This window comes from Drosophila obscura, unplaced genomic scaffold (genome assembly GCF_018151105.1).
Source record: "Drosophila obscura isolate BZ-5 IFL unplaced genomic scaffold, ASM1815110v1 contig_192, whole genome shotgun sequence".
NCBI lineage: Eukaryota > Metazoa > Arthropoda > Insecta > Diptera > Drosophilidae > Drosophila > Drosophila obscura.
In genome coordinates this window covers 2,411,528-2,423,904 of record NW_024542781.1, presented here as the reverse complement: position 1 = coordinate 2,423,904, position 12,377 = coordinate 2,411,528, and the positions used below count along the sequence as shown (strand labels likewise).

The following is a 12,377-nucleotide window of genomic DNA, read 5'->3' as shown; positions in this document are numbered from 1 at the left end:
TTTCCAATGAAGGGAAAAGATGGTCGATCGGACAGGATGTGTGTTAGTTAAGTATTATTCAAGCCTCTCCAAGCGATCGAGACATTTTTTCAGTCGTTCATGTGTGCCACATGAATTTCTTTGTTGGTATTATTACTTATTTTTCTAGCCTTTCCAAGCGATCGAGACATTTTTTCAGTCGTTCATGTGTGCCACATGAATTTCAGATGTAACCATTTCAGGCCATCCTGTCATCTTCTGTAATTATATCGAAGAACTGATTTAATGAAATATGTTCACCAACATCTTCTTCCACACCAACAGCTGCGGAATTTTCTTCCACACAAGGAACAGCTGGGGAAGAATTTTCAATATTTTTGGTTGCATATTTTTTCCACTGAGGAACCAATTCCACAAGCTAACAGTCTAATGACATAGTCATTTTTGGCTGACTTCGCAAGCTTTCGGGGCAGTTGTGGTTTACCGTTTTTATTTTGCAAGTGAAACTGCATTGCAAACAAATATATTTTTTTGGTATAAATTGGCACTTGGTCGAGTGCTTTGTCAATATGTTTTTGCCTCCATTCGAAGTTTTCGAACAAAATATGCATTTTTTTTTCATAGACTGGCCTGGGATAAAGCCTGGAGGGGCCGAACACCCCTTCGGCGGTCGCCACCAAGGCACTCCATCTATAATACAGACACATTCCCCCGCAATACGATTATCGGGATTGGGGAGTGGATCAGTGCCATTAAAATACCTCATGTTTTCATTTTCAAAATAATAACAACTTGCCTCAGCTTTTTCTGCAGGCAGTGGCGGTAGGGAACCGGAATCGATTGGAAATGAATATTCCATGTCGCGCTTCCCTGTAATTTTCCCTACCGCTGTATTTGACATGAGCCGAGGAGTCTTCGCTGCAGGAGCACGCTTCACCCCTATGGGAGTCGAGCTGAGAGGTGGCTCTGAAAAATTCAGCTCTGCGAATCGCTTCCGTGCAGCAGCGCTAGTGCTTGGCACATTGTCCATGTCCATGACCGGTGGCTCTTGTAGGCCTGCGAACATTGGAGTTCGAGACACTGGCCTTTGTGGTCGGTCTGTAGGGGATGAAGCCCCTTCGAACATTGGAGTTCGAGACACTGGCCTTTGTGGTCGGTCTGTAGGGGATGAAGCCCCTTCGAACATTGGAGTTCGAGACACTGGCCTTTGTGGTCGGCCTGCAGGGGATGAAGCCCCTTCGAACATTGGAGTTCGAGACACTGGCCTTTGTGGTCGGCCTGCAGGGGATGAAGCCCCTTCGAACATTGGAGTTCGAGACACTGGCCTTTGTGGTCGGCCTGCAGGGGATGAAGCCCCTTCGAACATTGGAGTTCGAGACACTGGCCTTTGTGGTCGGTCAGGAAGAGGCTGCCCCTTTGCTGGCGCTTTCGCGGCTATTTCATCGCTTGAAATGCCGGAATTGGACTGTGTCAGGCGTATGTGTTCATACTGCTCTGACAGGAGAAGATTATGCCTATCTCGTTCGATTGCAAGCTCTACGATCTTTTTTGCATAAAGCGATCGAGCCAGTCGGGCAGCTGCCAGCGGGACTGGATCGATCGGATCGAACGGGAAGGGCTGTTCTCCTTCCATGACTTACCCAAATTCAGCAAGTACTTGTTTTATATGTTGCGCTATTACACACGCACAAACAAACACGCAAATTCAGCGTGCACTTTCGCACTTGTTTTATATGTTGCGCTATTACACACGCACAAACAAACACGCAAATTCAGCGTGCACTTTCGCACTTGTTTTATATGTTGCGCTATTACACACGCACAAACAAACACGCAAATTCAGCGTGCACTTTCGCACTTGTTTTATATGTTGCGCTATTACACACGCACAAACAAACACGCAAATTCAGCGTGCACTTTCGCACTTGTTTTATATGTTGCGCTATTACACACGCACAAACAAACACGCAAATTCAGCGTGCACTTGTTTTTTATTTTCACGATATTATACGGCGAGCACTTTGAATTGTTTGTCCGGAAGCGAAGCAAAACCACATGCCAAAGTCACTTAAAGTGTGCCTTGTCCTCACAAATGTACCAGAATATACCGAAAAATACTAGAAAACTTACGCATATACCACTTTCGATAATGATCGAAACTCATATTCCTTAATTTTGATATTCTGGCTACGAATGCTAGCTAACTAGGATTTTCAGCACTTAAGATATAATTTTGTAAGTCAGATGAATGAGTTTCCTGTAGTATATGGTAATTTTCTGTACTTCCTTCCGTTCGGTTGCTTATAAAATAGGGTTCGAATTGAAACTGAAGAGAGTACTAGGCTTAAAGCATAACTAAAAGCAACGTGTGAGTCGCTTCTAAAGACACGACTCTACTTGTACCCGTATATATACATTGTTGAGCTTATGATTATTTAGAATTTTAGAATTCTTCCATTTCTTTCTTTCTTTCCATTTTAAATTTTTTTTGCTATATCTGTTATCTAAATCTACTTCTACAATGTATATTTTACATCTAACATGTATATTCTACATGTACCATTTATATTGTACATCTCCTCCACTAGGGGTTGCTCGCGCACTGAACGCGATACACTTGTAGCAGTGTGATATCACATGAGTGTGGAAACCAAATTTGGTTGCCCTAGCTCTTATAGTCTCTGAGATCTAGGCGCTCAACAAGACGGACAGACAGACAGACAGACAGACGGACAGACGGACAGACAGACATGGCTCTATCGACTCGGCTATTGATGCTGATCAAGAATATATATACTTTATGGGGTCGAAAACGTTTTCTTCTCTGCGTTACACACATCCACTTTTACCACAAATCTAATATACCCTTTAACTCTTCTTTGAGTACGGGTATAACAAATACATGAAGTTGCCAGATACTTCAAAAAAGATCAAATATTCGAAATGAACAGTTAATTGGATCTATTTGCAATCAAAGCAAAAAAGGGAAAACAAAAAGAACAGAATGGAGGCAATAAGGGAGTATTTCTTAAAAAGCGAAAATTTTGGGCACCGTCCTGCCGATATTGAATCCGCAATACGGTTTGTTAATTCTGAATACAGGCACACACAGGGGTGTACAGTAGAAAACGTAGAGATATTGCGTACATTCTCGCCGTTCTTCGTCACATACGACGAACTGCACGTGAGACAGTTTGAAACAGGTGTAAGTATGATGTTATTTAAGCATGTTGCAATTTACTATCCAAAATATGTTTTCCAAAATAGCGTGGCATTCCTTCCAAAATTAAAATGCTGGTAATTGCGGCCCATACTGCTGAGCTGGACAGCCGTTTTGCAGTGCTCCACATTGCGGTGGTAAGTGAAAGCAATTTCATGTCTGGAAAAGTGTATAAAAATATTTGTATTTAACAGGCAGTCACAGAAGACACGACCATGGGCAAGGACAAGATACAGCTCCATGTGCAACGTGTGCTGGACCGCATAGGAGGCATGAAGGAGAATGGTATAACCTTTTCCAAAAAAGTACTAGGGGTCATCAGCGACGGCAATGCTGCAAATGCAAAAGCAGAATTTCACACATACCACTACGCGCATTTGCCGGTGCTGCGGGACTATATACATCTAAAAAATAATTTGGCAGAGCGGTACCGCTATACAGACCGAGTATTGCGGAGGGTATATATGAGGAGCATATTCAAGAAGATGATGCCGAATGTCAGTAGATAGGCCATGTTAACAAAAATCAATCAACAAATTTTGTGCTTTCCGTGAGTGTGTGTGTGTGTGTGTTTGTCTGTGCTGTGATTAGTGGCTATATATAATAACTATTTCATTTCGGGCCGCTCTAATGACCGGGACTATTCCTTGTGGGGCTCGGTGATTTTCTTATTGTTTCGCTTCTTTTGCAATTGTCGCGCAGTTTCGCGATGCATTTCCTCCAGCCGTTCCAGCGCCTGCGTCTTTAGCGGCATCAGGTGCGGCCTACAAAAAACCAGCTCTGTTTTGTGCTCGAAAAATAGTTTTCCGGTTGTGGGCTCAATCAGATCGATTTTCTCATTCACTTTTCTAAGCAGCTCGGACTCTACTTCGGACATGCTAGCGGATTGGAAACAATCCAATCGCCGCAACTAGGCTGGAACTCTAGCTTAGACACTTTGATACACAAAGCAACCGTTCGATTTGCGTTTTATGTTTTTAAAATTGCATTTATTTGTTTTTATTAGAGGTGTCAAACCATCGAGGGCACTACGATAGTATCAATACTATCGATGGTTTTGCGACTATCATGATAGTATCGAGCTACAGTCGTTGGGCTTTTGATATGTTTGGATTGGCTGCTATAAAATACGGAGACGCATTTGTAAGCAAATCGACAGGTGGCATCTAATTTTTACAATGGACAAGTTCCTAAAAGGTTTCAATGGTTATTTGAGCCCGATACTATCACGATAGTATCGATTTTTTTTCAAACAACCTATGAAAGTACTATCGGCACATTTTGTTCGCTATCGATAGACCCTGGAGAGTCCAGAAACTAAAAACAAATTTGATTCATTTAAATCAAATCTATTTTTAATTATTTTATTATTAGTATTTGTCTTAGGATGTGACATGGCATTTCTACATATCTATCGGCAATAACAAGAGACGAGACATAATTAACCAGTCTTATCGATACTCCAAGAAGTTGATCTAGAGAGGGGATTTTGATTTGCTGGCAAAAACCAAAAGAGAAATTCATAATATTCTAGATTATACAGGGAGGTGGCACTGCCTAAATCGTCAATAAATGAATGCGGACAACACAGTTATCAATGTCGAGAAGACTCAGGACTGCCGCACCAGCGGCGACGGGATGGAACAGCCAGAACAGACCGCACCAACAAAAGTTGAAAATGCAACAAGCACTGATGTGGATATTAAGGTCAGGCGACCACAGTTGTCGCGGAAGGCTGCAGAGCAGAGCAGTTGCCTCATCTCTGACGATGCAATGAACCTTCTCCTGGGGCAGCTGCATTTCCAAACCAAAGATCAAATTCTGAATGCAGTAGGAGAGATGGTCACCGTCGCTTCGCCCGCAATATTCGGATATATGCCCCACAGGAAGAAGCTGAAAAAAATAAGTTTAAAATATAATATATTTCGTGTTTCCTGTTTCGGAAGAGACCAATCTTCCTCATCAGCGATCTTTACTTTTTCCAATGAAGGGAAAAGATGGTCGATCGGACAGGATGTGTGTTAGTTAAGTATTATTCAAGCCTCTCCAAGCGATCGAGACATTTTTTCAGTCGTTCATGTGTGCCACATGAATTTCTTTGTTGGTATTATTACTTATTTTTCTAGCCTTTCCAAGCGATCGAGACATTTTTTCAGTCGTTCATGTGTGCCACATGAATTTCAGATGTAACCATTTCAGGCCATCCTGTCATCTTCTGTAATTATATCGAAGAACTGATTTAATGAAATATGTTCACCAACATCTTCTTCCACACCAACAGCTGCGGAATTTTCTTCCACACAAGGAACAGCTGGGGAAGAATTTTCAATATTTTTTGTTGCATATTTTTTCCACTGAGGAACCAATTCCACAAGCTAACAGTCTAATGACATAGTCATTTTTGGCTGACTTCGCAAGCTTTCGGGGCAGTTGTGGTTTACCGTTTTTATTTTGCAAGTGAAACTGCATTGCAAACAAATATATTTTTTTGGTATAAATTGGCACTTGGTCGAGTGCTTTGTCAATATGTTTTTGCCTCCATTCGAAGTTTTCGAACAAAATATGCATTTTTTTTTCATAGACTGGCCTGGGATAAAGCCTGGAGGGGCCGAACACCCCTTCGGCGGTCGCCACCAAGGCACTCCATCTATAATACAGACACATTCCCCCGCAATACGATTATCGGGATTGGGGAGTGGATCAGTGCCATTAAAATACCTCATGTTTTCATTTTCAAAATAATAACAACTTGCCTCAGCTTTTTCTGCAGGCAGTGGCGGTAGGGAACCGGAATCGATTGGAAATGAATATTCCATGTCGCGCTTCCCTGTAATTTTCCCTACCGCTGTATTTGACATGAGCCGAGGAGTCTTCGCTGCAGGAGCACGCTTCACCCCTATGGGAGTCGAGCTGAGAGGTGGCTCTGAAAAATTCAGCTCAGCGAATCGCTTCCGTGCAGCAGCGCTAGTGCTTGGCACATTGTCCATGTCCATGACCGGTGGCTCTTGTAGGCCTGCGAACATTGGAGTTCGAGACACTGGCCTTTGTGGTCGGTCTGTAGGGGATGAAGCCCCTTCGAACATTGGAGTTCGAGACACTGGCCTTTGCGGTCGGCCTGCAGGGGATGAAGCCCCTTCGAACATTGGAGTTCGAGACACTGGCCTTTGCGGTCGGCCTGCAGGGGATGAAGCCCCTTCGAACATTGGAGTTCGAGACACTGGCCTTTGCGGTCGGCCTGCAGGGGATGAAGCCCCTTCGAACATTGGAGTTCGAGACACTGGCCTTTGCGGTCGGCCTGCAGGGGATGAAGCCCCTTCGAACATTGGAGTTCGAGACACTGGCCTTTGCGGTCGGCCTGCAGGGGATGAAGCCCCTTCGAACATTGGAGTTCGAGACACTGGCCTTTGTGGTCGGCCAGGAAGAGGCTGCCCCTTTGCTGGCGCTTTCGCGGCTATTTCATCGCTTGAAATGCCGGAATTGGACTGTGTCAGGCGTATGTGTTCATACTGCTCTGACAGGAGAAGATTATGCCTATCTCGTTCGACTGCAAGCTCTGCGAGCTTTTTTGCAGAAAGCGATCGAGCCAGTCGGGCAGCTGCCAGCGGGACTGGATCGATCGGATCGAACAGGGAGGGCTGTTCTCCTTCCATGACTTACCCAAATTCAGCAAGTACTTGTTTTATATGTTGCGCTATTACACACGCACAAACAAACACGCAAATTCAGCGTGCACTGCACTTGTTTTATATGTTGCGCTATTACACACGCACAAACAAACACGCAAATTCAGCGTGCACTGCACTTGTTTTATATGTTGCGCTATTACACACGCACATTCAGGTTGCACTTTCGCACTTGTTTTATATGTTGCGCTATTACACACGCACAAACAAACACGCACATTCAGGTTGCACTTGTTTTTTATTTTCACGATATTATACGGCGAGCACTTTGAATTGTTTGTCCGGAAGCGAAGCAAAACCACATGCCAAAGTCACTTAAAGTGTGCCTTGTCCTCACAAATGTACCAGAATATACCGAAAAATACTAGAAAACTCAAAAATCAATCAACAAATTTTGTGCTTTCCGTGAGTGTTTGTGTGTGTGTTTGTCTGTGCTGTGATTAGTGGCTATATATAATAACTATTTCATTTCGGGCCGCTCTAATGACCGGGACTATTCCTTGTGGGGCTCGGTGATTTTCTTATTGTTTCGCTTCTTTTGCAATTGTCGCGCAGTTTCGCGATGCATTTCCTCCAGCCGTTCCAGCGCCTGCGTCTTTAGCGGCATCAGGTGCGGCCTACAAAAAACCAGCTCTGTTTTGTGCTCGAAAAATAGTTTTCCGGTTGTGGGCTCAATCAGATCGATTTTCTCATTCACTTTTCTAAGCAGCTCGGACTCTACTTCGGACATGCTAGCGGATTGGAAACAATCCAATCGCCGCAACTAGGCTGGAACTCTAGCTTAGACACTTTGATACACAAAGCAACCGTTCGATTTGCGTTTTATGTTTTTAAAATTGCATTTATTTGTTTTTATTAGAGGTGTCAAACCATCGAGGGCACTACGATAGTATCAATACTATCGACGGTTTTGCGACTATCATGATAGTATCGAGCTACAGTCGTTGGGCTTTTGATATGTTTGGATTGGCTGCTATAAAATACGAAGACGCATTTGTAAGCAATTCGACAGGTGGCATCTAATTTTTACAATGGACAAGTTCCTAAAAGGTTTCAATGGTTATTTGAGCCCGATACTATCACGATAGTATCGATTGTTTTTTTCAAACAACCTATGAAAGTACTATCGACACATTTTGTTCGCTATCGATAGACCCTGGAGAGTCCAGAAACTAAAAACAAATTTGATTCATTTAAATCAAATCTATTTTTAATTATTTTATTATTAGTATTTGTCTTAGGATGTGACATGGCATTTCTACATATCTATCGGCAATAACAAGAGACGAGACATAATTAACCAGTCTTATCGATACTCCAAGAAGTTGATCTAGAGAGGGGATTTTGATTTGCTGGCAAAAACCAAAAGAGAAATTCATAATATTCTAGATTATACAGGGAGGTGGCACTGCCTAAATCGTCAATAAATGAATGCGGACAACACAGTTATCAATGTCGAGAAGACTCAGGACTGCCGCACCAGCGGCGACGGGATGGAACAGCCAGAACAGACCGCACCAACAAAAGTTGAAAATGCAACAAGCACTGATGTGGATATTAAGGTCAGGCGACCACAGTTGTCGCGGAAGGACAGCACAGTTGTCCAGGAGGCGGCGATGGCAAGGAAAACATCCTCAAGCAGTGCCTCCCATCTGCCTCTTCCGGGCCTGCATACGCTCTACAGACGCCCCGAAATTGTTGCTCGAAGCCTGGCCCCAGCCCTACCCAAGGGAGAGCTGGTGCAGCTGAAGCCGAGGCTGGTCCATCCGAATCACGAACCGCTGCCGGAACACAAAAAGACTAAACCACCGAAATTCGTGCCTTATGAGCCATATCCAGGAGCTGTGAATCCCATGACTGCTGCACCGTCGACCAAGCATAAAATTCATCGTGACAAAAACAACCTGGACATCGGTGTACTCGTGGATCAAGTGTCCACTCTGCGCACTCAAGAACTGGACTCTGAGCCCAAGGAGAATGACAATAAAGATGCCAACAGCGGGGAGTTGGACAGCCTGAAGGAGCAGCTCTCGAAGATGAGGGAGGAACGTGACTACTTCCAGGCCCAATACAAATTTCAAACGCAGGTCAACAGCGAACTGAAGAATCTGCTTGTGGCGTCAGTGGGAGAGGATCTGCAGACTCGCGTCAATCTGCTGACCGAAGACAAGTTGCAGCTGGCTCGAGCCCTGCTGGATACAGCAAACAATCTCACGACGCATACCGAACAGATTGAGTTTCTCGCGGGACAATGCGAAGTGTGGCGATCAAAGTTTCTTGCCAGCAGTGTCATGGTCGAGGAGCTGGCACGCTGGAAGGCCGATCTCACGCAGAAGAATCAGATGCTGAACGAGTCCACCAAGCAATTGCTGCATGCCACGCACCAGATACGCGAGATCCAGCTGGATATGCTGAAGCAACTGAAGTTTTTGGCCAAAATTCGCTATCTCAATCTGCCCGCTACCGATGTGATAAGTCTGAGTGCCGAGAATCTGAATATCCTACAGCGAATGGTGCTCCACACGGGAGTGGGCATTCCCGAGGAGACGCTCAAGTTGTCCAGTGCCAGCACGAGTCCGCTCTGTGAGGCGGAAAAGTATGCAGTTCGGGTAGGTATTCGCTTTGTTCATAGAGATCTAATAATTATCTGAAACATTTCTTTAGGCTCTGGAGTTTATTAGTCAGCCCCTGATGGCTACCGATGAGGCCATACGCGCTTTATTCCACCAAGCCCAACGACCCCATTATGTGCGAACAGTTTCTGCGGAGGATCCTCCTACCGACAGTGCTCAGTCGGACCTAAAGCAATAATATGTTAGTGAATCGTTAGAAATTAATGTGAAAAATGTTTAGTTCTATTCAATTTTATATACAATCAACAATACAATCAGCGTATATAAAATGCATTATTGGCCATTCCTTGCGGTGGCGTACAGATCCAGGCGACGTTGGCTAAACACGGGAATCTGCTGACGTACTTGCTCCACCAGCGAGAAGTCAATGTCGGCCACCACAGTCTCCTCCCCGTCGCTGGCGCTCTTCTGGACCTTGGCCCAAGGGTCAACAATCATTGAATGGCCATAGGCCACATATTCAGCGCTCGAATCTCTAGCCGGAGAAGTGGTTACCACAAAGAGTTGATTATCATTGGCTCGGGAACGCTGAAGCAGCTCCCAGTGCAGGGGTCCAGTGGTCATATTAAAGGCGGCCGGATAAATGATCATCTCACAGCCCTCATTCCGATAGAGACGCGCCATCTCCTCGAAGCGAATGTCATAGCAGATGCCAATGCCAATCTTGTGTCCATCCACATCGATGGTGGTGAAGTCATTGCCCGCGGAGAGTGTCTCGGACTCCTTGAAGCAAATGCCGCCTTTCACATCAATGTCGAACAGATGCATCTTCCGATGCTTGGCTATCAGATCCCCGCTGGGCGACCACACCGTGCACGTATTGTAGATGGCATCGTTGTCGCCGAGCTCCGGGATGGTGCCTCCCACAATGTACACCTGATGTTTCTTCGCGAGATTCGATAACTGTTGCGAGGTGTAGCCATCCGGTATGGTTTCGGAGTACTCGCGGAAGTATTTGGTGCCGTACGGAGCGTTGAAGCACTCGGGCAGTGTAATTAGACGGGGCTGGTGCTCCTTAACGACAGCTTCTATTTTGCTTGCAGCATTTTGCACATTGACCGTTTTGTCCTTGGAGCCCTTCAGTTGCAACAGCGCCAGACGCATGACTACAGCGTTGTTATTGCTTTCATTAGTAGTCAGTTTAAGTACGCTATCTACTTACTGCTGCTTACTTTGCTCATATTGCCTCAATAAAATTTCTTATCTCTGCTGCGGTTTGATAACAATTTTTGTTGCAATTGAGATGGCAGTCCTTCGATATAATCGATACAACTAGTACCAATCGGACTAGTGGTGTGCGCTTTTCGATACAGAAATCAAGGCGAGGAAGTGCTGGAAAATACGAGAAATGACGAAGCGCACCCAAGTTCAACTCCTCGGCTGGCAGTGCTGCCACCTTTCTTTCTTTCTTGTCTCTTAAAGGTACGCACGTGTCTTTTGTCAAATTTCTAAAGAATATTCGCAAATTGGCAATAGTTGCTTGAAATATTCAACATAAACCAGCTGCAAAGCTACCCCAAATAGTGACACAACAAACTAACAATGAATTTCTCTGCTTTTGCATACACTTTCCACGCAATCTCTTGGCCTGCAGCAGAAACAACAACAATATGGTCCAACGTCTGACGCTAAGAAGACGCCTGTCGTACAACACCCGCTCCAACAAGAGGCGCATGTAACTATAAAATAACATTCCCCATTAAGAAATTGTATTAATCATAGCTTATTATTTTAGTGTGCGCACTCCTGGCGGTCGCCTGGTGTACCAGTATGTCAAGAAGAACAAGACTGTGCCCCGTTGCGGCCAGTGCAAGGAGAAGCTTAAGGGCATCACCCCCTCTCGTCCCAGCGAGCGCCCACGCATGTCCAAGCGCCTGAAGACCGTCGCCCGCACCTACGGAGGCGTTCTCTGCCACGGCTGCCTGCGCGAGCGCATCGTTCGCGCCTTCCTCATCGAGGAGCAGAAGATCGTCAAGGCCCTGAAGAGCCAGCGCGAGGCATTGGTGAAGCCCGTCAAGGCCCCCAAGGTGGAGCAGAAGAAGAAGCCCACTGGCAAGCCCACGAAGCCAGGAGCCGGCAAGGCCGGTGCCAAATCCACGGGACCCAAGGGAGCCGCTGGCGCTAAGGGTGCTGCCGGCAAGAAGCCCGGACAGAAGCCTGCTGCTGGCAAGCCAAGGAAGTAAACGCAACGCGAACATGGGACGAGTTCGGTTAACTGCTAAATAAGAAATTTATAAATAAATTGTTTTCCCAAAACGGACTTGCAGCCGCGTACACCTTTGTTTTCAGCCAGCAGCGTTTTTGGTGTTGTTAATGGGGCCCCATCTAGTAAGTGCAGCGGAGGATCGGGGATAGAGATCTGCTGCTGAACCGCGTTGGAGAAACGTATCCCAGATTTGAGGAGAAAAGCTATACATATTTTTAAATACCTTCAAAGCAATCACGCGTAGGGTTAATGTTGGTATCCAAAACCAAAAATAATATAGATAAAGATATTTTGAGGGGGTGCCGACTGTATTGTAGAGTGCGAGTCGGAGTCCACTCTTTATTTGAATTCGATTTTTAAATTAAACGCGAAAAAAACAACAAAATCGATACAAATATATAGTGGTGGGCGTCTTTCGATAGTTACTGTGTAGTTACCATGTAACAAAATTACATTTTTTAAAATTTCATTTCTTGAACCTTATTTTATAAGTAATCCAATAAATGGGTGTCCTGCAAACAAGCTAAAAGGTAGAAAATTGATACATCTATCCGATAAAATGATATTTTCAGTCATTTAAGTCCTAACTAGTTAGTAATATTAAACCGAATATCAAAATCGAGGAATATCAACGCAATCTTGTCGTGTCAGTCAGT

At 44.9% G+C, this 12,377-nt stretch overlaps 5 protein-coding genes across 7 annotated transcripts; 3 read left to right on the top strand and 2 right to left on the bottom strand.

The window, feature by feature from the left end:
- Positions 1 to 2,871: 2,871 nt before the first annotated feature.
- LOC121404250 lies at positions 2,872 to 4,209 on the top strand. The gene is made up of 3 exons (XM_041593535.1): positions 2,872 to 3,184; positions 3,247 to 3,336; positions 3,394 to 4,209. Exons 1-3 carry the CDS (start codon positions 2,984 to 2,986, stop codon positions 3,706 to 3,708), a joined length of 606 nt encoding a protein of 201 aa, XP_041449469.1. The 5' UTR covers positions 2,872 to 2,983; the 3' UTR covers positions 3,709 to 4,209.
- A 291-nt stretch (positions 4,210 to 4,500) lies between these two features.
- On the top strand, positions 4,501 to 9,788 carry LOC111065481. 2 transcript variants are annotated; one of them, XM_041593534.1, is made up of 3 exons: positions 4,501 to 4,933; positions 8,472 to 9,491; positions 9,547 to 9,788. In XM_041593534.1, exons 1-3 carry the CDS (start codon positions 4,772 to 4,774, stop codon positions 9,691 to 9,693), a joined length of 1,329 nt encoding a protein of 442 aa, XP_041449468.1. In that variant the 5' UTR covers positions 4,501 to 4,771; the 3' UTR covers positions 9,694 to 9,788. The 2 variants fall into 2 exon arrangements, with proteins under 2 accessions (XP_041449468.1, XP_022209378.1); XM_022353686.2 differs by lacking the exon at positions 4,501 to 4,933 and having other exon boundaries at positions 8,041 to 9,491.
- Positions 7,285 to 7,764, bottom strand: LOC111065464 (BBSome-interacting protein 1). Its single transcript, XM_022353644.2, has one exon. The coding sequence runs from the start codon at positions 7,610 to 7,612 to the stop codon at positions 7,376 to 7,378; it is 237 nt and encodes a 78-aa protein (XP_022209336.1). The 5' UTR covers positions 7,613 to 7,764; the 3' UTR covers positions 7,285 to 7,375.
- On the bottom strand, positions 9,741 to 10,786 carry LOC111065484 (omega-amidase NIT2). Of its 2 annotated transcripts, none has more exons than XM_022353688.2 (2): positions 10,678 to 10,786; positions 9,741 to 10,621 (listed from the first exon to the last, which is right to left on the bottom strand). In XM_022353688.2, the coding sequence occupies exons 1-2, from the start codon at positions 10,694 to 10,696 to the stop codon at positions 9,789 to 9,791; spliced, it is 852 nt and encodes a 283-aa protein (XP_022209380.1). In that variant the 5' UTR covers positions 10,697 to 10,786; the 3' UTR covers positions 9,741 to 9,788. The 2 variants fall into 2 exon arrangements, with proteins under 2 accessions (XP_022209380.1, XP_022209381.1); XM_022353689.2 differs by having other exon boundaries at positions 10,688 to 10,706.
- Positions 10,787 to 11,079: 293 nt separating this feature from the next.
- On the top strand, positions 11,080 to 11,789 carry LOC111065485 (60S ribosomal protein L34). Its single transcript, XM_022353690.1, has 2 exons — positions 11,080 to 11,190; positions 11,251 to 11,789. Exons 1-2 carry the CDS (start codon positions 11,126 to 11,128, stop codon positions 11,696 to 11,698), a joined length of 513 nt encoding a protein of 170 aa, XP_022209382.1. The 5' UTR covers positions 11,080 to 11,125; the 3' UTR covers positions 11,699 to 11,789.
- Positions 11,790 to 12,377: the final 588 nt, after the last annotated feature.

What these genes read in the sequence shown, in the direction of transcription:
- LOC111065481 (XM_041593534.1), top strand. Translation starts at nt 4,772, where the DNA reads ATGAATGCGGACAACACAGTTATCAATGTCGAGAAGACTCAGGACTGC. An exon ending in GACCACAGTTGTCGCGGAAG is followed by an intron (nt 4,934 to 8,471) that starts GCTGCAGAGCAG and finishes TTGTCGCGGAAG; the next exon opens with GACAGCACAGTTGTCCAGGA. An exon ending in CGGAAAAGTATGCAGTTCGG is followed by an intron (nt 9,492 to 9,546) that starts GTAGGTATTCGC and finishes ACATTTCTTTAG; the next exon opens with GCTCTGGAGTTTATTAGTCA.
- LOC111065464 (XM_022353644.2), bottom strand. Translation starts at nt 7,612, where the DNA reads ATGTCCGAAGTAGAGTCCGAGCTGCTTAGAAAAGTGAATGAGAAAATC.
- LOC111065485 (XM_022353690.1), top strand. Translation starts at nt 11,126, where the DNA reads ATGGTCCAACGTCTGACGCTAAGAAGACGCCTGTCGTACAACACCCGC. An exon ending in CGCTCCAACAAGAGGCGCAT is followed by an intron (nt 11,191 to 11,250) that starts GTAACTATAAAA and finishes TTATTATTTTAG; the next exon opens with TGTGCGCACTCCTGGCGGTC.
- LOC121404250 (XM_041593535.1), top strand. Translation starts at nt 2,984, where the DNA reads ATGGAGGCAATAAGGGAGTATTTCTTAAAAAGCGAAAATTTTGGGCAC. An exon ending in TGAGACAGTTTGAAACAGGT is followed by an intron (nt 3,185 to 3,246) that starts GTAAGTATGATG and finishes TTTCCAAAATAG; the next exon opens with CGTGGCATTCCTTCCAAAAT. An exon ending in CAGTGCTCCACATTGCGGTG is followed by an intron (nt 3,337 to 3,393) that starts GTAAGTGAAAGC and finishes TGTATTTAACAG; the next exon opens with GCAGTCACAGAAGACACGAC.